This window comes from Rhinopithecus bieti, unplaced genomic scaffold (assembly GCF_001698545.2).
Source record: "Rhinopithecus bieti isolate Rb0 unplaced genomic scaffold, ASM169854v2 scaffold_28163, whole genome shotgun sequence".
Taxonomy (NCBI): domain Eukaryota; kingdom Metazoa; phylum Chordata; class Mammalia; order Primates; family Cercopithecidae; genus Rhinopithecus; species Rhinopithecus bieti.
This window is the reverse complement of record NW_016813718.1, coordinates 169,693-193,562: the sequence shown is the minus strand read 5'-3', so window position 1 is coordinate 193,562 and position 23,870 is coordinate 169,693. Positions and strand designations below refer to the sequence as shown.

The 23,870-nt window shown below is 38.1% G+C and overlaps 1 protein-coding gene across 9 annotated transcripts in view; it reads left to right on the top strand.

Moving 5' to 3' along the window:
- Positions 1–578: 578 nt before the first annotated feature.
- Positions 579–23,870, top strand: part of IL15 (interleukin 15) — a 109,065-nt gene continuing 85,773 nt past the window's right edge. For 4 of the 9 annotated variants that reach the window (XR_001880827.1, XR_001880826.1, XR_001880828.1 and 1 more), the window contains exons 1-3: positions 579–1,260; positions 1,480–1,747; positions 22,242–22,363. Coding sequence is in view for 3 of the 9 variants with exons in the window: in XM_017848933.1 (XP_017704422.1) it covers positions 912–1,260; positions 22,242–22,357 (465 nt within the window). In the remaining 6 variants the exon portion in view is untranslated. Of the gene's footprint in view, positions 1,748–22,241; positions 22,364–23,870 lie in introns of all 9 variants that reach the window. The other 5 variants (XM_017848933.1, XM_017848935.1, XM_017848936.1 and 2 more) reach the window with 3 other exon arrangements.

The window sequence follows — 23,870 nt, the reverse complement described above, 5'->3', positions numbered from 1 at the left end:
TTGGAATTCTCACCAAAAGTCCATCAGTAATTATTTTAAATATAAAACTGATATCGAAAATTGAGTTAATGAAAATAAACTCAAATTTTCATAAAAAATATGAAATGATATTATATGGAACTTTATGTACATGGAAGTTGAATAATTTATATTATTTTTCTATTTGATATTTATATTTATGTAATTAAAAAACATAATTAAATTTTAAACTAAATTAAACTGAGCTCCAGGAAGACTTATCATTTCCTCTGAGCCATGACTCTGAACATTTGGAAAGCACCATACAATAGGGATTTTCAGTGATTCAGGGATTTCAGTGATCTGCAAGATTCTGCCAAGTACTTTCAAAACTGAGCGTGAGGTCTTTGCTACTGCCTTTATGGCATGCAAATCACTCAGCCTCAACTCAGTTCCTTCCTCCAATGTAAAAAATACTACAAGAACAACATCTTACGGTTCCATCATATGTGACCATGTGTGATATTTTGCACTGGACTACACAACAGACTGGAAAAGTGATCCGCAGAGAGGCTCATTGCTGTAAGTTCACTCCATGTACGAACTGTCTTGCACAAAGCTGCCACCTTGGTGTCTTCTTCCAACTTTTCCTCTATTTGGACCTCAAAGTTTCCTTCTTCCAGTCTGTGCGGGGACCAAGAGGCCTGTCTAGAGTAGCCGCCCAGCATCCGCCTCCGGCACCCTTTTCCCGTTCCCCTGGGAGACTTGGATGCGTGCCAGCCCAGCTCAGGTCTCCAGGTTCTGCTGCGGAAGCTTCCCACATGGTGCCCGTCGCTTGGGATGCGGCTGGTGGGCTCCCTCCGGTGTCCCTGTGTCTTCTCTGCAGGTGTCCCGGCAGGTAGAGGAGGAGGCCAGTGGCTGGTGTTCCTTCAAGGCGGGGCTGGGACTCCTCGATGTCCTTACGCTCGCCCTGCAGGTTCTGCGCCCCAGGACCCGGCAGGGACGGCAACAGGCCGGGAAGTAGTGACACCTGGGGCAGTCAGTCATCCAGGAGCCGCCGCCACCCGCCCCACCCCCAGTCTCTGCAGGAGGTGTTTGTCTTCGCCTCTGCTCCCGGCTCTTTCTCTTTCACTTTTCTTTTCGCCAGTGGTTGGGACTCCGGGTGGAAGGCGCCCGGGGGAATCCCAGCTGACTCGCTCACTGCCTTCGAAGTCCGGCGTCCCCCGGGAGGGAACTGGGTGGCCGCACCCTCCCGGCTGCGGTGGCTGTCGTCCCCCACCCTGCAGCCAGGACTCGATGGAGGTACAGAGCTCGGCTTCTCTGCTTTGGGAAGATAGTGGTGGTGGTTGAAAGGGCGATGGTATTTTCCCCGAAAGCCTACGCCCGGGGCCCCTCCCAGCTCCAGAGGTACCCTCTGGTATACCCAACTGGCCCGGCTGCCCCGCCCTCTCCTGGGGAAAACTTAGTTGCAATTTCAGTTTTTGGTTTTTCCCCTAATGACACTTTAATGACACTTCCGAGGCTCTCCTCGCCATCCTCCCGCTTCCGGAGGAGCGCAGATCGCAGATCCCTTTGCCCCTGGCGTGCGACTCCCTACTGCGCTTCGCTCTTACGGCGTTCCAGCCTGCTGGCTAGCGCAAGGCGGGCCGGGCACCCTGCGCTCCGCTGGAAGGGTGAGGGACGCGCCTCTGGTGGCCCCAGCCAAGCTGCCGGTTTCTGAGAAGACGCTGTCCCGCAGCCCTGAGGGCTGAGTTCTGCACCCAGTCAAGCTCAGGAAGGCCAAGGAAAGGTACCACAGCTCCCCGCTTCTTAACTGCTCCCGCCCCAAACTCCCTGTGGGCCGGTGCAGATGTTTGTGCGTGCGCGTCTATCTCTACCTTTGCAAAATCAAATTATCGCCCTCTTCTTTGCTTGCACACGTCTTCTGGGAGAAAAATTTGCAGGAATGGATAGTGCTTGGCAGTCAGGCCTGGGTCTGTATTGGTTCCAACTCTGCGCCAGCCAGTTATCTATTAGAGAAGCAATAGTGTATCCAGAATGCCAAAGGAACTTGGAAAAAATACGAGCGAATTTCACTAAAATAAAATCGTTGTTCACGGTGGCTTTTAAATGAAAATCCAGCTAATTTTTTTCAAGTGTTATTAAGACCGCATGTTACTAGGGTATACAGTTCATTTGACTTTATGTAATTCCATGCATTAAAAACTATGTTGACTTCAAAGTATGTGTAAACCAAACTAATTATTAAATGACCCTTACAACAGATTCTTAAATAGGATGAGTCAGCAATTTCAAAACTGGAAGTGAAGTGGTGGTCACCAGCTAGTTTCCTTTACATATTTTTAAACTACTTTCTAATATTATGATACTGGTGGTGGCCAACTAAGTGGTCGTCATCCTTATCTTGTCAGTGTGGTGAAAGAGGCCATATTAGCTAGACTGAATTCTTGCTCTAGTATTACAGAATAAACTGGTGATTATGCATCCTGCCACGTAGAGGAGGCAAGGTGAACCACTCTACTGAAAGTATCAAGATACAATACACTTTTGGAAGGCTGAGGCTAGAATATAGCTTGAGACCAGGAGTTCCAGGTTATAGTGAGCTATGATCTGCCACTGCACTCCAGCCTGTCAAAAAAATAAATAAAAAAAAGATATAATACAGGTTAAAAATTTAAACTCCTCTTGTTTTCGTGTTAAATAATGTGATCAACAGAGAAAGGAGATACAAGATACAAGGGAATGAACATAAGGATATATAAAAAGAAGAACTGAAAACACAGCGAAAGCCATTTAGATTGAAAAGTGAAGAAAAGCTAGTTTTACTTAAAGTTAACAAGTATCGTAGAGATCTTAAGGTTCGTTATGATTGTCTTAGTTTCATATCCTTACGTTTCTGTTTTCTCACAGAATTTTAGTCAATCAGAAGAGGCTCTCCTGCGGTATCATCTGCTTTGCAACATGACAGAAAAGGGTCAGTTGGCCATTGGTCTGGAACTTCTGATAGGCAGGGTGCTCCCATACTTTTGGTTTCACTGTTCCCTGCTGATTTGGAGTGGCAACTCCAGAACCTGATGGGAAGCTATAGTTCTGGTTGGAATTTTCCTGCAGACTACTGGTGATTAAAATGACGCTCTTTTGTTTTAATCCTTGAAATTAATGTAGCAAATATCAACAGCTATATTGCAAGGCACAATGTTTGTCAATGAAATATTTGTTTATACATCTCCTTGGGGGATGGAGAAAAACAGTGCCTTAAAGTTTATTGAAATAGCTTTTGGAAATGGAAGGTTTTAAAGCCTATGGGATACTCATCTCAGATTTGCTGCCTCTGATGGATTTCAGAATAGCTAGAAAAGGAGCACTGAAATGCTGGGTACATGTGGATTTTCTCAGGAAAATATCCGCAACTTTGGTCAGCTTTTAAATGCGTCTCTGACCCAAAACAGTTTTAAATCTTTCAGAAATAGAGACTACTGTCCTTTTCTCCTCATCTCTCCTGGAGTTTAATGTTGAGTTCTGCTCATTGTGTTAACTATTTTTCTGAGGGTTAGCTAATGATAATACAGAGTTCTGTCTTCAGACCCATAACTTAAGTTATGAGAAACAGTATGAATAATAGCTAACATTGTTGAGTTCTTACTATGTATCAGACATTGTTCTAAAGATGTATTTTTTAAAAACATCATAATAAACTTATGTGGTAGGCAATATATTTTACAGCTGAGGAAATTCTCAAGGTCACAGAGCTAGAAAGTGGTAGAGCTGGAATTCCAACTCAGACAAGTTTAAGACTGTTGGTATTTATGGAGGATGGTATTATCTGCATAAAAATATTTCCTACAATTTGACAGTGATAATCCCTATTTATTTTCAGGCAGCGTTGTAATGGTAGAATGTTGGTTGTAAAATAATGTTTGTATGGTACTTGTGCAATTGACATTATTATGTATTTAAGGATTATTTTCTAATCAAATAATATTCATTTTGTATCAATATGTGTTTGGTTCATTGGAGAAATTTCCTTTATGGTCCCCGAATGAAAACATTTGTCTAATTTGCATCACTTTTTGCTGAGAGAGCTTGACAAATAGTAGGCAAATGTGGACTGATCTAGATATCTGTCTCCGCCTATCTATGTATCCATTCATCCATACAACTAGAAGACTGGGATTCATGGAGAGGTCAGAGAAGAAGAGTTTTCCATAATATCACAACTGGTGATGATAAGGTTAACCATTTGGGACATCCTCTTTTCAGAAGGCTTTATGGTAGAACGGTTGGCAAGAAGCCAGTTCTTTTACTCAATATTAGCTCTTTGATTTACTTATCCAGTGATTACAGTAACTGCATGAGACTACTGACACTAAACATTGCTTAAATACTTGCTGCTGTCCTATAGGAATGGGTTGGATGGAAACATTCCATAGAGGAGTTGAAGGAAAAATTGTTGTTTTAGTGAGTACTGGAATGCATTAACTAACACCTATTTGATGGTGAATTTCACTAATTAAATACTATCAAGTATATGTCTATATGTGTGCATATATGCCTATATATGTGTATATATACTGTATATGTGCATATATGTGTGTGTATGTATATTTTGTACTGTACCATTTGTTAACAGCTGTGGGCGGACAAGGGCTGCTTTTTACTCAGCTTCCAGACTGTATTGACTAGGTAAACGTAAGTAGCTAAGAAATCTTGACAGAAAGCCTGAAACACAAATTATTGTTATTAACAGTGCCATTCCAGCAGGAACCTAATGTGAATTTGAAAGTTACAAAGAGGAAGCCTGTGCTATGTTTCAGGCACCATACTGGCTCTTCATCTGTATGTCCTCACTGAATTTGAATAACCATTGCATTTTTATCCTGAATTTACAAAGAAAAAAAAAGGCACGCAGAGTTTCACTTGCATTAGGATACAACTGGGTAAGACAGACACTCCACTGAGATTTATCTTGATTCTAATGTTAACGCTCCTTTTCAGATATCATATGTATTCTCATCTAAGAAAACTCAGGTGTTCAGTGTACTAAAAACTAAAATGCTGCTATCCTTACCTTGAAATAGACCCTGGTCACCATTTGGGGTGATTTAATGGTATTTGTTAATTTGCCTATGTAAAAGAATATTGCCTTATTTATTTATTTATTTATTTTGGACACAGTCTTGCTCTGTCTCCCAGGCTGGAGTGCAGTGGCGCAATCTCGGCTCACTGCAACCTCCGCCTCCCGGATTCACGCCATTCTCCCACCTCAGCCTCCTGAGTAGCTGGGACTATAGATGCCTGCCACCAGGCCTGGCTAATTTTTTTTTTTTTCTTGTATTTTTGGTAGATACGGGGTTTCACCATGCCAGGATGGTCTCAATCTCCTGAAATCGTGATCCGCCCATCTCGGCCTCCCAAAGTGCCAGGATTACAGGTTTGAGCCACCGTACCTGGCCAGAATATTGCCCTTTTTTAAATAAAAAAAAAAAAGTTGTTTAGTGCTGGAGTCAGAAAGAGAAGAAAAAGAGGCTCTTTGATCTTAGTTTAAGTTCAATAATATTATTTGTCCACATTTCACATCCAGAGCCAGAGTATTTGTATGCACTTATTTTATAGTGTTTCATCCCACTGCAGGGGCAGAAGACTCTATGTAGACCATATAAAAGTGGATTTTTTAAAAGTCTGCATGTAATACACAGTTGTTTCTTCTCTAAATGCTAATGGTTCCTCCAAGTGCTGACAGGATGCAGACAAGATGAGGAAAGTGACAAATTATTTTGTGAAATGAGGGAATTGAAACTGCAAATAGTTCTAGCACAGGAAAATATGATGGTTGTAAGGTTGATGGGGGGGGTGGTGGTGGGGGTGAGCTCTGCTTGCCATTGTGACACACCAAAGGAGCCCAGGGAGGGTCTTTGGTCCTTTATATCACTGAATGCTACTTCTCCTTCCCGGGTATTTTGCTCATGTGCCTTGTAATAGAAATTTGACAAAGTAGTCCTTTCACACTGTTAGCACTGACCTCTAAAATTATCAGATAATTATTTCTTAATTGAACATTTGATAAAGATTTTATATTTTTAGGTCATTTGCTCTCCTGACTCATCTGCAACAAAAATAAGTACCTAAAACTTGATCTTTTATTTGAAGGATTTTATTGTGAAAATTATTCTTGCTTATGTTATTTAAAATACTATCATTACAATATTAATCAAAGGAAGCATTAATTTTTGGTCAGTGATTATTAAGCATAAAACTAAAACAACATTGGAAATACGTATCATACAAGTAGATATGTCAATGCTTTGATTAAAGATGTATCTTATATCAACTTTTCAAATCGCCCCTTTATTTGGCATCCTGGTGAGGCAAGACACATGTTAAGATTCTGGATAGGGAGAGATAGGCAATTTTTTCCTAAAGTGGGAGAAGGGTAATTATGAAAGAGGAAGTGAGGAAGGAGAACTTGCCAGAAATCTGCCTGCTTTGGGCACATATCAGGCATATCTCTGGTAAAAGGGGCTCCTGTGCAAGTAACGGATCTTGAAATTGGTTCCTTTAGAACGCTCTATGCCCACAAACCCCCGGGAAAGTTGTAGGATACGCCAGAGGTGTGTGTTGTTCAGTTGGGATATATAGTTCAGCCTTCTTTCCCACACCCTCCCTTTGGCTTCTGGATTTCCATGGGTTACTGTGCTTAAAGCAAAGCACAGGGAGTTGGATGGAGAGCAGTAAAGAGCCTGGGCTAACTTCTGTAGAGGTTTCCCACTGGGGACTAGTGGGAAATAAGCTCTAAAAGGGCTTGGGTAGCCTCTGCAGTGAAGTCTCCTCTTCAGTTGCAGTCACCCTGCCTCAGTGTTCCAGACACACTTGCCATTCTTTGTCAGCCTTCCTGGGTCCTGCTCAAAATGTTAACCCTCTATAACATTTTCTGTCCCCACCTACTGCCCAGGCAGAATTATTTTCTCCCTTACATGAATTCTTCTGGTGCAGTCTGCATTCCCTCATAACAACTTTAATGTCTGTAAACTCATTTTTATGTGTCTGTCTCTACACTTACATTTTGAGGAAGGACAGTGTGCTCCATGTGCTTAGCAGAGGGTTGGTCAGAGTCTATTAGGATTGACTTCAGTAAGAGTCAGTCATCATTCAGGTGTTTGACAGCTAAGCCGACAACTGTAAAAGAGGTAGGAAACATAAGTAATATGGCAAAATAAAGTTGGAATACTGTAATAAAAATAGCATTTTAGGGAAATTAGTTTGAGGTAGAATTTATTGAAGAAAAGACAATTAGAGATAAGGAAACCAGCTAAAAATCTCACAGCTAATTCAGGAGTGTAGTTTCATTCTCATTATCTGCTCAAGGACATGACTCTGGTAATTCATTCTTTCTCTCCATCACCATTTTTTTTTCTCTCTTATGGGTCTTTCCCAATACCATGTAGCCATACTATAATTTCTACCATTTTTAAAAAAGACTCATGTTTTTCTCCTCATGCTTCTCCTCACTTCTATATCTGTTTTTTTCTGCCCACATTTTACAGGAAAACTTACAGCATTAACCATATTCTCTGTTTCCAGTTTTCCTCTGTCCATTCTCTCTTGAACCAGGCAGGCTGTCATGTCCACTGCTCCACTAGAAATACACTGGTCGAAAGTACCAAGAACATCCCTTTTATTAAATCCAGTGGTTAGTTCTTGGGTCCCTTCCTATGTATCCTTTCCACAGGACCTGAGAGATCTTCATGTGGCTTCCAAGCCACTCCCCTTCTCCTTATTTTCCTTTTACCTTACCAGCACCAATTTCAGTCTCCTTTTACTTTACCAGCAACAATTTCAGTCTCTGACTGGTTCCTAATTTCCCTAACATGTAAATATAGCAGTCTGGGGGCTCAGTCCTTAGGCCTGTTCTCTATCTATACTCTCTGTCTTGGTGATCTCATCTAGTGTCATGGTTTTTAATCCCTTCTTACACTGATGATTCACAAATGTACATGTGAATCTAGCCATAACCTCTCCCCTGAACTCCAGACTCATTTAGCAGTCTATTTATCTGTTATTCACCCATCTCTGATTGGATGCCTAATACTCACTGGATTCCTGCCTTTACTGCCATATCTGCTTGCTCCGCCTTCTTCCTCATCTTACTTGATGGCAGTTTCATTCTCTTAGTTCCACAGATAATCAATCAATCTGTCTTGAATTTGTCCTTAACGTCCCTTTATGTCATATTCCACGTTGAATCTGCCACCAAATTATTTAGCTAGGCCTTCAAAATATATGCCACCTCCTATCTCTTCTCACCCTTTTTTTCACTACTGTCACCTGGGTTCAAGTCGCTGTCATGTCTCACAGTATTATTGCAAAAGTGCCTGCTGCTTGTCCCCTCATCTCCACTACAGCCTGTTCTCAACGTGGCAGCCACAGTGTTTCAGTTACCTGTCCCTGCATCAAAAGGATCAATAACCATAAAACAAGAACAAAACAAAACAACACCCCCAGAACTTAGTGACTTGAGTAACAATAATTTGTTATTTATCATGATCTTGTAATCTGGGCTACTTTCGGCTGCTTGACTCCTCCTAGGCTGCTGGAGATGAGACATTCAAGAAGGCATCTTCCTTCACATGTCTAGAACATCAGCTTGGATAGCTGGAAAGCTCATGCTGGCCAGGCATCCATCTCTCTTTATGTGACCTCTATACATGGCTAACTTGGACTTTACATCATGTTGGTCTCAAATAGTTGTACCATTGAACTAATTATTGACTTTCAGGATCCCCTATAGCTTGTTTTGTTATGGCATCAAACTCAGACTTTGAGTCTCTAAACTGAATCTCCAGATGAGGATAATATTTCTCTGATGTAGTTTCTTGAGTGCAGAAACCTGTAACTAAAAAGATAGGTTATCTGTGACCTTCCCCTTGTCCCAACATACAACGGTAAAACAAAAATAGGACAATTGCTTTAAACAATACAATTTCAAAACAAGACAATAGAAGGCATGTAATAGTCGCTAGTCCATAGCAAGTCTAAAAAGAGCCGGCATATGTCCCAAGTTCTTGCTCTGGAAGCAATACATGTTCCTGATTAAGGTTTAAATTTGTTCCCTAGGAATCGTTCTCTGTGGCTTTTAACTTTACCTTTTGTACTTTGGGCTCCTTTTCTCATTCTTTCTTTCTTTTCTATGAGAAATAATTTTTGCTATTCGTTGCAATGGTGTAGCCTGCTTCCTGATGTTAGAGCGTTAATAATTTAGAGACTTTTGTATACTCACTTTTGTTTAACTGCTTTTTGTTTTTAAGTTCAATGATATTTAAAATTTGGGGGGCTTCCTATGAATTTTATTGAGATTCATTCACTTCGTTAGATAAAAGACATAACCAGCAAATCCTTGAGACAAGTTCCACTTTAATTTGTTGGGAAATCGAGATGCCATAGAAACTCTTAGCATTTTTAGAAGCCCTTTGACTAGTTAGAAAGGTCTATGAGGCACTACTTTAAATCTTTCAGAGTTCTTAATGAAGGGCCTCCCTGCCATACAACTGATTTGATCTTCAACCTGAGAGCACATGTAATAGTACACCCTGGATTTGATCTTTGCCCTGAAACTACTTATTTCTTGGAGAATCTTTTACTGCCTGGAAAGGCAAGAATGAGAACAGTTGTTATTTTCCAATCTAGCAAGTCTTAGGTTGAATTATTTCATCACTGTGTTTCTGGCCTTCACTGACAGTGTCCTTGCCTCTCTCCAGGTGTCTTCCCACCACTCAGTCTCATAGTAGTTTCAATGTCAATTACTAATTTCCATATAATAAACTACTCCAAAACTTAGTGGTGTAAAATAAGAACCATTTTATTTTCTCAAACCTAAGAATTAGGAAAAGTTACAAAGAGAATGACTTGTATCTATACTGCAATGTATATGGCCTCAGCTGGTATGACTCAATTGTCAAGGGATGTCTGAGATGGCTCAGACATTAAGTCACATATAGAGAGCCTCAGTTTCGGCTGTTGTATGGGCCCCTTGGCTCTCCTTCTCTTAGTCTTTCCACATGGCTAAACTGGACTTTCTCACAGCATGATAGTTTCAGGGTTGTCAGACTCTTCACAACTTGACCAACTTCTATAAGAGAGGAAGTTGGAGCTGTAATCACTTAAGGCTTGGATATGCAATTTCCAGACTGTAACATTTGTTTTATTCTTTTGGGAAAAGTAAGTCAGAAGACCACCCAGATTGAAGGGGAGAGGACAAAGAATCCACCTCTTGATGAGTAGAGTGTCATGCATGTTCATGGGAGGAAGACATTGATTGATGGCAGCTGTCTTTGGAGATTATCCACCACAAAGGATAATCTTGTTAAAATATTAATCAGGTTATTCCGTTCCTCTATTCCAACACCCCCATGTTTCTTTCATCTCACTCTAATAAAAGCCAAATTCTGTTACAGTGGATATTAAGTCTCTAAGTGATTTGTACCCCTGATGTCTGCCATCTGCTACTCTTTCCTTAGCTCACTGAGTCAGTTACACTGGCACCTTTTCTATTCATCAACCATACTACTATGTTCTTGTCGAAGAGTCTTTCACCTTGCTGTTCCTTCTTCCTAGAATGCTTTTCTCTCAGATATCACTCTCTTCCCCATACCTGCTTTGGAGTTTGGCTCAAATATCCCTGTTGCAATGAAGTAATCCTTGACTGATGTACTTCAAATTGCAGCCTTCCCAGCACTCCCTGTCCCAATCCTGTTTGGGAATTCAATTTATTTTTCAGATTTTGGAAAGTAATATAGTGTGTTTACTATATATCATGTAACGACCAAGCTTATTCAGGTACTTCCTCAAAAGGGAATAAATACAGCTTATACATAGTCTAATGTTAGCTCAGTTTGTGTTTTGTTAACCAGTGAATTAAGAAGAAACTTTCAGTTTTTAGAGTTTTTTTGATTTAATATTTTCATATAAGGAACTATGGACTTATATGTGCTATTGAATTATTTGATTATTAACGTCTCCCTTCATTAGAATATGAATATGAAAGTCCAATTTATGCAGTTTTGTTATTTTATTCATTGTTATATCCCTATCACCTATTAGTGCCAGGCATATGGTAGTCTCTCAACAAATATTTGCTTGAATATTTAAAGCAATATTTAAAGCAAAAATGAATGAGGGATTGAATGGATTAATGGATGCTAAGTAGCAGGGTACTGTAAATAGAATGGAGAATAGAAAGACAAGCTAATTTCAAGGAAGATTTGATTTACCAGTGTTCTATTTATTCATTGAATTGATTCTGGCAATTCAGCAGTTAATAATTTTGAGTGCCTAATATGGGTTGGGCACCTACCTAAATACTTGACTGGTCTGGATGGAGTGGGAGGAGCAGAGCACAGGGAAGAATCAGAGGATGCCCAAGATTTTAACCACGAGAGTCAGGAAAGATAAACATGTTAGGAACAGATATATATTACAGCTAACACATGGGGCAAGGTAGGGGAATGTATGAACTTGATTTTAGAAATATCACAATAGAGCTAGAAGTGGAACAAACTACTTTAAATGTCCTATAAGTGACTAGAAGTGCTAGATTGAAGATTGGACGAACTATTTGTACGAGAGATTTGTGGTTGTGAGTTAAGTAAAAATTATTGGTTAAAACAAGTGGTCAGGCTTTTTCCCCAGGAGGTAAATGTATATATAGATGGTTTAGGGTCGCATAAGACAATCAGAAGGATTGTCACTGAGCTAAGCACCCTGAAAGAGGAGATGTTCGGGAAGGCCTTTGAGGAGGGATTGGCCAGCTCCCAGGTCTTCAAAAGAGAAGGCCAGGCTTTTTACACCTCCTATCCCTTGCCTGCTTGTCGTACTTGCTCTGCCTGCTGCTATCTAGAGGAATTTTAATCCCTTATGTGCTTATTCTTACATATTCCTCTTTAAAGACTCACTTTCTCTGTGACATTTTCCTGGCCAGATGCCATCTTTACCTCCTGTCTTGCCTCACACCTTTTCTTTGTGAGTTCTCCACCTGATAGATATTTCTCTCATAGTATCTGCAGTGTTTCACTGTATTTACCTGTGTTCATATTGCCTCTTCCACAGGTATATGCTAAAGGTCATAGATGACAAGAGTTGTGATGGTGGAGTTGGAAGGGCTGAAGTTTGAGAAACACTGCATCCTTATGTGTCTAACACCTTGCCTGGCACAGAGTAGACCTATAATAACGTTACTCTTGTTGTCAGTGATCCAACATATATTCCCAAGGGTCAAGTTAGATAAGGTTCTGAGAAAATGAGTTTGACTATATTTGACTCATAGTATATTACTGGTGATCACATGGCTTTTGGGAAACTATTCCCAGCATATTTCTTATTGTCAGGGTCAGAAAGGGAAATAGAATTTTCTGAGTGTGTACTTTGACCAGGTAACAAATAGAATCTTTACTTTCCTTATTAGGAGTATGAACTTTAGAGAACTGAAAACAAACAGGTTTGTTTAATATTTTGTGCTAGTTTTAATATGGGGGGATAATTTTATAAATTTGCAAAGTAAATGCTTCAGTAAATGAAAGGAAATTGAAACAAGTCACACCCTATTCTCTAAATTCCTTCAAACAGAAATCCTTTCATTTTCTTAATTTTATTTGCTGAATATTTTGAGAAGTTATTTCAGTAGGACAAAAAAGAGACGAGAAATTGTGTGAAAATAATAGTATTGCTGAAATTTAATTTATTTAGTATCTCTTTTCCTGAGGGTTTAAGAGAAGAAATATAGTTTCTTCTCTTGTTATGCTGTTAAAAAATTTGTAGTTACCTCAAATATCAGATTAAAATGTATTTGGTGTCTTTCGATTCTACCCCTGAAAAGCAAGATCCTTGCAAAGAACCTCTAAAACTGGAAAGATGTGGTTATGCTGATGGCTTATTTGACTTGATATTGAGGCATTCATCTTCTAAACCTTGACCTTTCTTAAGTCAAGCCATATTACTCTGAGCCACTGCAATTTATAAAACATGGCTTCCAGGCTAAGGTGTTTAATCTGAAGAAGCTAACAGCACACCAAAAGTTCTAAACAATAGTGGATACTTACCGATCACTATCTCTGTACATGACTCCCTGCCAAGTGCTGTGAAGGATAAAAAGATGTAGCACACATGATTCTCTTTAGAAACTTATTATCTAGTGCAACAATTATTGTTTGCAAGTAAAGAGCTGAGTGTCCAGGGTACTGAACTACTGTCAGCCCCTGAACACAACACACTTTCTTTCATAGCCAAACATTTGGATACGTTTCTCTTATTGGAAATGCACTACTTCATCCAGCGTCTGTCTCTTCCTTGCCCCCTTCTCCTCACTCGCCTCATCCAGAAGTCTCAGTCTGATAATGGCTTCTCTGGGAATATTGTCCTAAATGTCCGGAGTTGGGTTAGGTGTCTTTGATTCTTAACTTCACACCATGAATATTTAAATAGTTAACATTTATTTTCATCTATAGTTCCAAGTACGTTAACATATGTAACCTTCTCAAACTCATGAGATACTTTCCTTTGCACTTTTCAGATAAGTAAACTGAAGCACCAGAAAGGGTGGTGACTGGTGCAGGGACTACCAGTAGGAAGTGGTGGAACTGAAGCTTGAACTCAGGTTTCTCTCCCGAGCATGCACACTTCCTATAGAGGGTGCTACCTTGCTGGTGCAATTAATAAGAATTATAAAGATTAAAAGAGAGGAGGTAAAATTTTCATTATAGATGAAAGCCATACAAATTAACAAGCTACTAAAACAAATGAGTTCAGCAAAGTTGCCAGACTAAGATTTTAAAACTCAATAACATTTTCAATACTAAATAAAGCATTAGCTAACATAACACAACAGTAAAACAAACCAGCAACACAACCTTCCCCAGCAGGAGCCTGCTTGCTGCAATTAAATATGGTTTATCTGAGGATTGTCTAGATGGCTCAACATCAGAAAATCTACCAAAATAATCTTGACGATAGAGGAAAAGTTAATGTCAAGTTCTGAGAAGAATAAGAATAGATGGGATTTTCCAAAACTGACTAAAGTATATCTATGAAAAATCTATAGTAAACATCAAATTTAATACAGGGCTCAGAAAAACATTTTTTTTGTTTTAAATTTTGGGAGATGATGAGGATGCCAGTGTTGGCACAGCTATTCAGTAAAGTAACGAAGACAAAAATAATAATGACCATTCATTTTATTGAGTATTTACCTATGTGCCAAGCAGTATAAAAGCAAAAGTGTGGTGGATTCCCATTGGTGCAAGGAGATGGTGAAACTCCCATCTTCTTACTCCTCCAAGGTAGAGGTGATAATTGAACTACAATAAGCCAGGATGAAAAGGAGTTGTTGCAGAGCAATTGTAGGTAGGATGTTCAATTTATTGTTCTGACCCAGAATATAGCTATTTGGACATAATGGAATGGAGCAAATTACAATGTAGTAGAATTTGGGTGGCAGTAGTGATGGTGTAGGATAGTTAGATCTAAGCTGTGAAATGAAAAAATCCCTCAATATCTACTAATAACTGCACTTTAGATATAGTCAATACATATGGAGGTGCAAGTACCAAACATACTGTAATCATGGATTTTTATGATTGAAGCAGAGCCCTTTTGAAATTAATATGCAGAAGCAGCACAATGCATAGCATATGCCTTGTGCTATGTTAGCTGAATGAACTTCTGGTGAAGAATTAAAGTGGGGATCCAAAACACATTGTTATATCTCAATTTAACCTCTTTATGTAAAATTGAATAATACATTTAATTTCTCTGCACTTATTATTCTCTTCTTGAAAATTAAGATGATTAGACCAGAGAAATTTCCTTCGGTGTTGAATCTGGTGGTTCAGGGAACCAACATAACATGGATGGATTCTATCATATGCTGAGGTTTTCAACCTGTGATCTTCATAGATGTTACTTAGGCACTGGAAAGGACTTTAGACACCTCCAATCTAATCTCCTTACTTTAAAGACAAGGTAACTGACACTTAAAGACATAAAGTACTGTGCTAGTGTCACATAGCTGTTTAATGACAGAATCAAGCCTTGGGTCCAAGTCTCTAGACCCCAGTCCATTCCATGGTTCTGGTAAGATTAGGAAAGCTCCAAATTTCATTAAGAAGTTCTCAGTCTGAATTTTACATGAACTATAGTTTTGGAAATTGTAATATGTTAATGATGAATAGATGGGAATGATGGTAGTCTATATGGAGTATAAGAAAAGAATAGATGGTGAACACTTCCACCGTTATTTACACAACACATCCAAAGAGAGAGATTCTATGGTGTGCGTGTGTATATATACACACCATATATACATATACACACACACCATCTCTATATATATATAAACACACACACACATATATATACATATACACAATGAAATACTATTCAGCAATAAAAAAATAATAAAATCATGTCTTTTGCAGCAACACTGATGGAATTGGAGGCCATTATCTCAAGTGAAGCAAATTGAAACAGAAAGTGAAATGTGGTATATTGTCACTTAGAAGTGGGGGCTAAGTAATGTGTACACATGGACATGGAATGTGGAATACTAGTCACTGGAGAATCCCAAAGGTTTGGAGGATGGAAAGAGGTTGAGGGATGAGAGATTACTTAATGTGTACAATGTACATTATTCTGCTGATGGTTACACTAAAGGCCCAGACTTTACCTCTATGCAATATAGCCATGTAACAGCACTGCCTTTGTACTCCTTAAATGTATATTTTTTTAATGAATGTTTGTGGTCCCACCACATGGCCACATTTAATGTTAGTTGCCTAGAAGTATGTTTTATAACTGAATGGAGATAATTTTCTATATTGTATTCTAACCTAGATGATATATATATTCCGTAAGATTTTTCAGTTTTCTTTGTTCTCACTCTATATTTGTCAAAAAAAAATTATTAGTAATTTGGTCATGTAAGTTAATAGTGCAGGCTTAGTTACTCAGGGACTGCTCTGGTGCAAGAAAAAAGTTACTCACTTCTGCCTTCTACACCGCTTCACTTTTCACTCCGCCACTGCCAAAAAAAGCCCTCCAAATAAATCTGACCTCTTAGACTACAAAAAATGCAGCATTCTTGGGAAACCTGCAACAAGTACACCCAGTAGAAAGGGTCAAAATCTTAAAGATTGTGACAAATCTGTAATCCCACAGAAGGGATGAGGCATGCCAAGTGTTGGATGATGTCTACAAAACCTATTTTCCTTAGACAAAAGCTGAAAGGCATAGAAGTGATATAAAGCAGAGAAAAATGAAAAGCAAAAATTATAAAGATAAGAATGGCAATCTATTTATAATAATGGTTTTGATAACTACCATTTAGATAAGAATAGTTCATGAGGCCAGTGAAATAGGAGATACAGTACTAAAACTGACCATTCTCCTATAGTGAGGACAGGATCTCTGTTAGCTCTGTCTCAGATAATTTGTATAGCCCAAGTGGAGAAGAAAGAACCAGCAGTGCTATAAAAGATAAGTTCTTCTGTCCAATCTAGGGAGAAAAAAGCAACCACACTGACCACATTAAAGCTCAGGAGTCCAAACACTGCTAGTTGCCAAATAAACTTTATTAATAGAGACAACTTCCCCCTTAGCAGTTTTATAAACACTATTGCTTTTTCATATAGACTTGAGAAGGTTAGTTTACTTGTCAGAAAGTAGACTGGAAAGCAATGTTTTAGAAACAAGACGTTTGGGACTGCTACAGGGATCCAATGTTCAGGCTAAATCACTTGATACATTTCATATGAAGCTAAGTAGTTGGAACAAGAGATGCTAGAGGTCCAATCAGCAAGAATAATAAACAGAAGAACGACAGCCAAGTCTAGCAAAACTGTCTGGAGCAAGAGTACTGGAGGATTTGTGGTCTAATGTGCATTTGTGCTTAGTAAAAGGTAAGCTGTTCCTCGATTTTTAAATTTAAGTGTTATTCCTGAGGATTATGGTCATCGCATCTCTTTGCTTCTGTAAGGGGCTGGTGAGATGCAATAGCAATGTTTGAATCCAGTTATTTGTGAGTGGGAGATGTGCTCTATCATTAGGCGTCCTTCTCACCGAATAGGTTATTATCAGCAGGTAATAAGAAATGTGCATCATTACAAATTCTCACGTGGTATTTTGTTCTAAAACAGACAAGGTATGTCTTCTGTGGCAGCGCTGAGTGAACACATAGAGACTGGTGTCAAAACGGCTGTTATAAATTACAGGATACATTTTAATAGTTAAACAATGATCTAAAGAGGCACCACTGGAAAATTGTTTAGTAATAATTGGCTGATTTTTATGATGAAGGATAATTCTTATGCAAATCTTTTTATATAAATACCTGAAGAATTCAAAAGAAGGACATTAATTTTAAAAGCATTTCTGGGAACTTTCTGTTGTCTGGACTTATCTATCTTTAACTGCAAATGCTGGAACTATTCAGAAAACCATCAAAATAGCTTTCTATATCTATTTTAGAGTTTCAAAGTATGACATAATATGTAGTCATATGGTAATTAATATATTTATAATATAAATAAAATATAATTTCTACTATATAAATAATGGGACTTGAGAGGCAAATTGACCACGTACTAAATTCAGGCCTAACATCTGTTTATTTTGGAAGCTACCACTAAAAGGAGAATGCCCTTGGCCTATGTAATGAAAGGAAAATATTTCGTTATTCTTGAAGGGTTAAAGCTATAAGGCTTCTTCTCCTTCTTACCCTTTCTTTTGTCTTGGTATTATTTCTTTATCATTCTTCTTTACTTATCTTTCTTTCCCCATCATGGTTTTTATGTTTTCAAAACTTTGCTCAAATTTGCCAGCTGTAGAAACCTCACCTTGACTACCTCAGTTTGTCTCTGCCCCTTCAATGCTACTGTACTAGGCTTTACCCTTTTCATGGCAAAATATGACAGCCTTCCTTTTTGTGAAAATGTTCAAATCATATCAAGGAGTATGTCTTCCCAGTAAGACCACTACCATCCAAATATAAAAATGTTTGTTGCTAGTATTTGGCCTGATAAAGAGCTTGTACCAGAATATAAACTAGCCACATCACTAACACAGGTTTAGTCCACGTGACTGTTTTTTCTCGTAGCAAGACTTTCCTGAAATAGAAATTAGGGCAAGCTTTATTAATTGCAAACTGGCACTTTAATGAACTAGACTATAGGGATGTTAGTGGATACTTTTTTATCTTCCTGTGAGAAGAGTGAGTAGGATAATTGTGATAGATGAGGTGACTGGTTGGTAGTGAGCTGTGACATTCACAGTGGTGGATAATTGCTAATAAGAGGTAACAGTTTTGAGTGTTCACTGTGTGTCAAGGCCTGTTCTATGCAGCTTTTATGAATGAGCTCACTTACACCTCACAATTGCCATTTTCCCCATTCTACAGATGAAAAAAGTGTGGCCCTTGAGGCCAGGCACGGTGGCTCACACCTGTAATCCCAGCACTTTGGGAGGCCAAGGTGGGCAGATCACTTGAGGTCAGGAGTTTGAGACCAGCCTGGCCAACATGGTGAAACCCCGTCTCTGCTAAAAATACAAAAATTTGCCAGGTTTGGTGGTGCACACCTGTAATCCCAGCTGCTTGGGAGGCTGAGGCACAAGAATCGCTTGAACCTGGGAGGTGGATGTTGTAGTAAGCCAAGATTGTGCCATTGCACTCCAGTATGGATGACAGAGCAAGGTTCCATCTCAAAAGAAAAAAAAAAAAGAAGTGAGATCCTGAGAAATTAATTTGTCCCAAACCTTACACTTAGTAAGGGGCTAATTCAGATTTCAAACCCAGATTTGTCTGAAACCAAAGTCTATACCTGGATCTATTCTGTCCCACAGAGCTTTCTGCAGTGAAAATGTTCTGTCTTCTGTTTTCCAAATCATAGCCATTTACCACATGTGGTTTTTGAATACTTGCAGTGTGTCTGGCTCAAGTGAGAAAGTGAATTTCTAGTTTTATTTTAGTTAATTTACAGATAAATTTAAATAGCCACATGTGGTTAATGGCTACTATGATCAACAACACAGGTCCGGAGACTTTAAAATGTTGCTAACTACAGGCTAATCACAGGAAACCCAGTCCAGGAAAGTATACTCATGTAAGGTCTAGTTTTTCTCCATTTCTAGAGTTTCTTAGACATTGTAAAAAAACAAAAAAAAACAAAAACAAAAAACAACAACAACAGCAGGGGTACTATCTTAAATTGTTGCTGCATTGGAGGTAACAGAATTCAATTAAAAAAATTATTTACAGTCTCCTTTGGTTCAGAAACTGTGTCATGCTTTGGGCATTCTAAATGGATTTTGTCTTCCAAGAGTTCATCGTCTAAGTAGCTTTATAGAGAATGTCATAGTTCTTTTCCCAAAATTTCTTCATAAATGATTAGACAAAGTATTTAAAATCTGTGCTATATAATATTTTGTGGTATTTTGATTTTAATTTTATGAATAGATAATACATTCCCATGGTTTAAACTTCAAAAGGTTCAAAGCGCCTTCCAATTCCCTTCTATAGGTGCAACCAGTGCTGTCATTTTCTAGTGTATGTCCTTACAAATAAATGTTTTGTGCAGACACACAAAAGTGCACATATGTATTTAACCCCTTTCTGAAACCAAATAAACACTGTTGAGTTACCTTGTTCTTTTTACTTAAAAAATACACCTTGGATATATTTTCATGCTAGTATTAAAAAAAACTTCCCATTCTTGTCTATGGATGCATTATATTACATTGCATGCATGCATTATAATTTACTTAAACATTTCCCTACTGATGGACATTTAAGTTTTTTCCATTCTTTTGCTATTACAGAAAATATTCATATGAGTAATTTCAATACTTGTATTCTAAAGTGAGCTAGAGTGACTGCATTCCTGTTTCCCAGACCGTATTCCACAGAACACAAGTCTCATGAGATGTTCAATATCCAAAAGGGTTCTATAGTTAAGTAACTTTGGTTAACTCTGGGTATTTGTTGACATTTCGTAGTGTACACTGTCAAATTAAAAGAAATCTTGTAATAATCTGCTTCGATGTAATCCAAGTGTTTCCCAACCTCATATTTTCTCAAGGAACAGAATACACTATTGTTTTGGGTCAGGTTCCTGGGAAGCAGACTGAGATAGAAATGTTCATGTGAGAGGCTTACTGGGGCATGTTCTAAAGAACAACACCTGATAGAAGTGAGGGCAGATCAAAACAGGGTGGGCAGAGGGAGAAGTTGGACTGTGATGCAGTTGCAACAGTGGCCTCACAGGATCCCATGGGGAGCCTTCTAGAGGCAGGATGTCCCTTTGGAGATGTTCCAACTCCGGAAGGGAAGCAGGCCAGATTCCTGGAAGGGAGAGCCACTCCCTGATGCTAGACAGCTTTCTTCCATTGGAAGCATTTCTCAGGAGGGGCTCAGCTGTGAGATATCATCTGGAACAATGAATTTCATTGTTCACCACAACTCTGTATAGAATCTTCAAATTTTTAAAGGAAATGTTTATCAGTTCCTAGAGTATCTTGCTGGTCACAGCAAGTCATTCGGTCTCCCGGGACTCAGTTTCTTGCTGTATGAAATATGTATACTGAACTGAAAGTTCTTTAGAGTTTATAACATTCTTTGCATCTACTTCCATTTCAGTATGTGCTAATTAAATTCTAAGGTCAGACATAAGTTTTCCCAAAGACATACTTGGCCGTAGAGAGGCCAATAATGTGGATAGATAAGCCCTAATTTTTTAATATTTCTGCTGTGCAGTTATGGAAAAAACGTGCATTGTTATAATGCTTTCAATATATGTTACTTAACTTGGGGCAGACTCTTGGGGCAAAATTGAATAAGAGAGCTAAATTAGAGCTTATTATTTTAAAAATATTTTGGTTACCTCTTGTTAGGTGTTTGCTGAAGAAGCTAGCCTGCTATCTTCCTAGGAACATTGGCCCATATTGATAAAATTGAAGGAATATACTGGCATGAGGTGTAAAAGAGAGAGGAGCGTAACTAACTTTAAAGCACATTCTTAGAAGCTCTTATTTATTCTCCTTTTAGAAGCTCAGGAAGCAAACAGGTGTAGATAAACAGCGATAGCAATTTCTCAAGGACCATCCGTTTGGGAATCAGATGGGTCTAAATGCCCATCCTATGTCTTTTACGGTACTTGCGAATTTCATTCTCATGCTCCTTCAGGATTCATCAGTTGTGGTTGTTATTGATGGAAGCTTGTTTCCTGGCAGGAGAGGGAAAAGGGCTCAGGGAATGGGCCTCTGTTAAGTGTGCCTGGTAGGGTTGATGCAGGTTCATAAAGAGGATGGAAAATATATCCAAGAAAAGAAAATGTTCTTTTGGATAAGGAAATGGGAAGTGAAATCAAATTTAAAGCAGTGGGTATTATACAAATATGACGCAGAGAAGCAAACAGAAAGGAAAAAAAAGAAGAAGCAATTTTAAGATTGGTGGCTGTATGGGTGTAGGATCAACTTTTAAATTGAATGTAAGTTTTTCCAAAAAACCTTACTCTTTCTCTTCAACACAAAGCTTCGTAAGGATTCTTGGATCATACTGAAATTTGGTTAAGATGTTTCTTAATTTATTTTATAAAATAAAAGTTATACTACTTTACTTTTAAAATGGCATAAGTTGGATTACCCTTATAAAACAGAAGTTATACTATTTTTAGGTTTTCCAATCATATAGTCTGTTGACATGCTTATACCCCCCTCAAATCACATATACCTTAAAATATTATACTATATTGTGATGTTGTGGTTTACTACTTCGTATTTGAGTGGAGACTTTGCCACTTTACTTTTAGAATATACGTTTACAACTCATTTTCAACACCTTCTTTAGACTTGGTCAGTAACTTGATATCAAACAAATACATTTGACATCACATGTGCTTTGTGATATCTTGTGATAAAGAGAAAAACATTTTGCTAAAGAGCTATATGAAGCATTATAGGTTTAAAAAATGATATATGATTTTTTTCTCCAAAATGATATATGATATTTTTTTCTACAAAATGATGTAGTTCTAGTCAGCAAGGACATAAGTTAAATTATGGGGAGCTCTGAGGATTGTAGAAAAGATTTCCCTAAGAAGTTCAGTCTTGACTTATGTAGTTTTCTCCATATGAGTCTTCCTGTTTTTTTATAGCATGATCAGGTATGTAGGTAACCATAAATCTGAGGAAGGGAGGATTACTCAATACATAATTATTAATCCTTTTATCCCTACCTTTGACTCTTACAGAATCCATTCCAATATATGGCCATGTGGCTCTTTGGAGCAGTGTTCCATCATGTTCCACGATGGTGACATCATACAGAGCACAGAAATCAATGTTAGCAGATAACCAGCCCATATAAAATCGAGTAAGTAAAGTTTTAAAAATTGTATCATGCAATATAGATACTTTTATGTAATAGCATAACTAAAAATAAGGATGTGGCAAAACAGGTGAAGTTATATATACCTAGAACTTTTAAAATGAGCATCTTGGTTTAAAAAATATACCGTTTGTTATTGCATGCTTAAAGCATATATTTGAGGGCACAGAATATTGCACATAATTTTTTTTCCGAAAAGAGCCACTTAGCAAATATTATATGCTTTTGAGTCAAATGATCACTGTCACAACGAGTCAACTCTGCTCTATTGTTTGAAAGCAGCCATCATCGTGTATGGGCATGGCTGTGTCCCACCGGAACTATTTACAAAAACAGGCAGCAGATGATGGTTGGCCTCTGGGTCATAGTTTGTTAATTCTAGGCATATAAAATGACAGAATTGTGCACATCACTTTCTGTATATTACTGGATTAATTTTGAAAGAACTTGGGTGCTTAAAATTAAATAATAAATGTAATCAAACCATCTAATTTTTGAATTAGTTTACTAATGTAAGGATATTAGAAAGTAATGTAGATTAGATTTTTTAAAAGACTAATTGAGACTTTTGAGGAGTATTTTAGAGAAATGTAAGGTCAAGTTCAATCTCAATAACTAACAAAATATAGTAAGGTATAACTTGATGATGGAGATATGTTCTAAGAAATGTATCGTTGTGCAGTTCTGTTGTGGGAACATCCTTGGCTGTACTGACACAAACCGAGATGGTATAGCCTATACATGTCCAGTCTATATGGCATAGCCAATTGGCTCTAAGCTACAAACCTGTACAGCATGTTACTATACTGAATACTGTAGGCAATTGTAACACAATGGTATTTGTGTATCTAAACATAGAAAAGATACAGTAAAAATACGGTATAAAAGATAAAAAAAATATACCTGCATAGGACACTTAGGATAAATAAAGTTTACAATACTGGAAGTTGCTCTGGTTGATTCAATGAGTGAGTGGTGGGTGAATGTGAAGGCCTAGGACATTACTTGACACTACTGTAGACTTTATAAACACTGCACACTTAGGTCATGCAAAATTTATTAAAATATTTTCTTCTTTTAATAAATTCACTTTAGATTATAACTTTTAAAGTTAAGAAACAAACATTTTCTTTAACTTTTGACTTTTGTAATAACACAGCTTAAAACACAAACATATTATACAGCTGCACAAAATGTTTTCTTTATATCCTTATTCTGTAAGCTTTTCCTGTTTTAAAATTTTAAATTTTACTTTTACATTTTTTTGTTAAAACTAAGACACAAACCCACACATTAGCCTAGGTCTACACAGAGTCAGTATCATCAACATCACTGTCTTTCTCCTCCACATCTTATCTCACTGGAAGGTCTCCAGGGTCAGTAACACACATGGAGATGTTATCTCCTATAATGTCAATGCCCTCTTCCTGGAATATCTCTGGAAGGAACTTCCTGAGGCTGTTTTACAGTTAACTTTGTTTTTTTTTTTTTT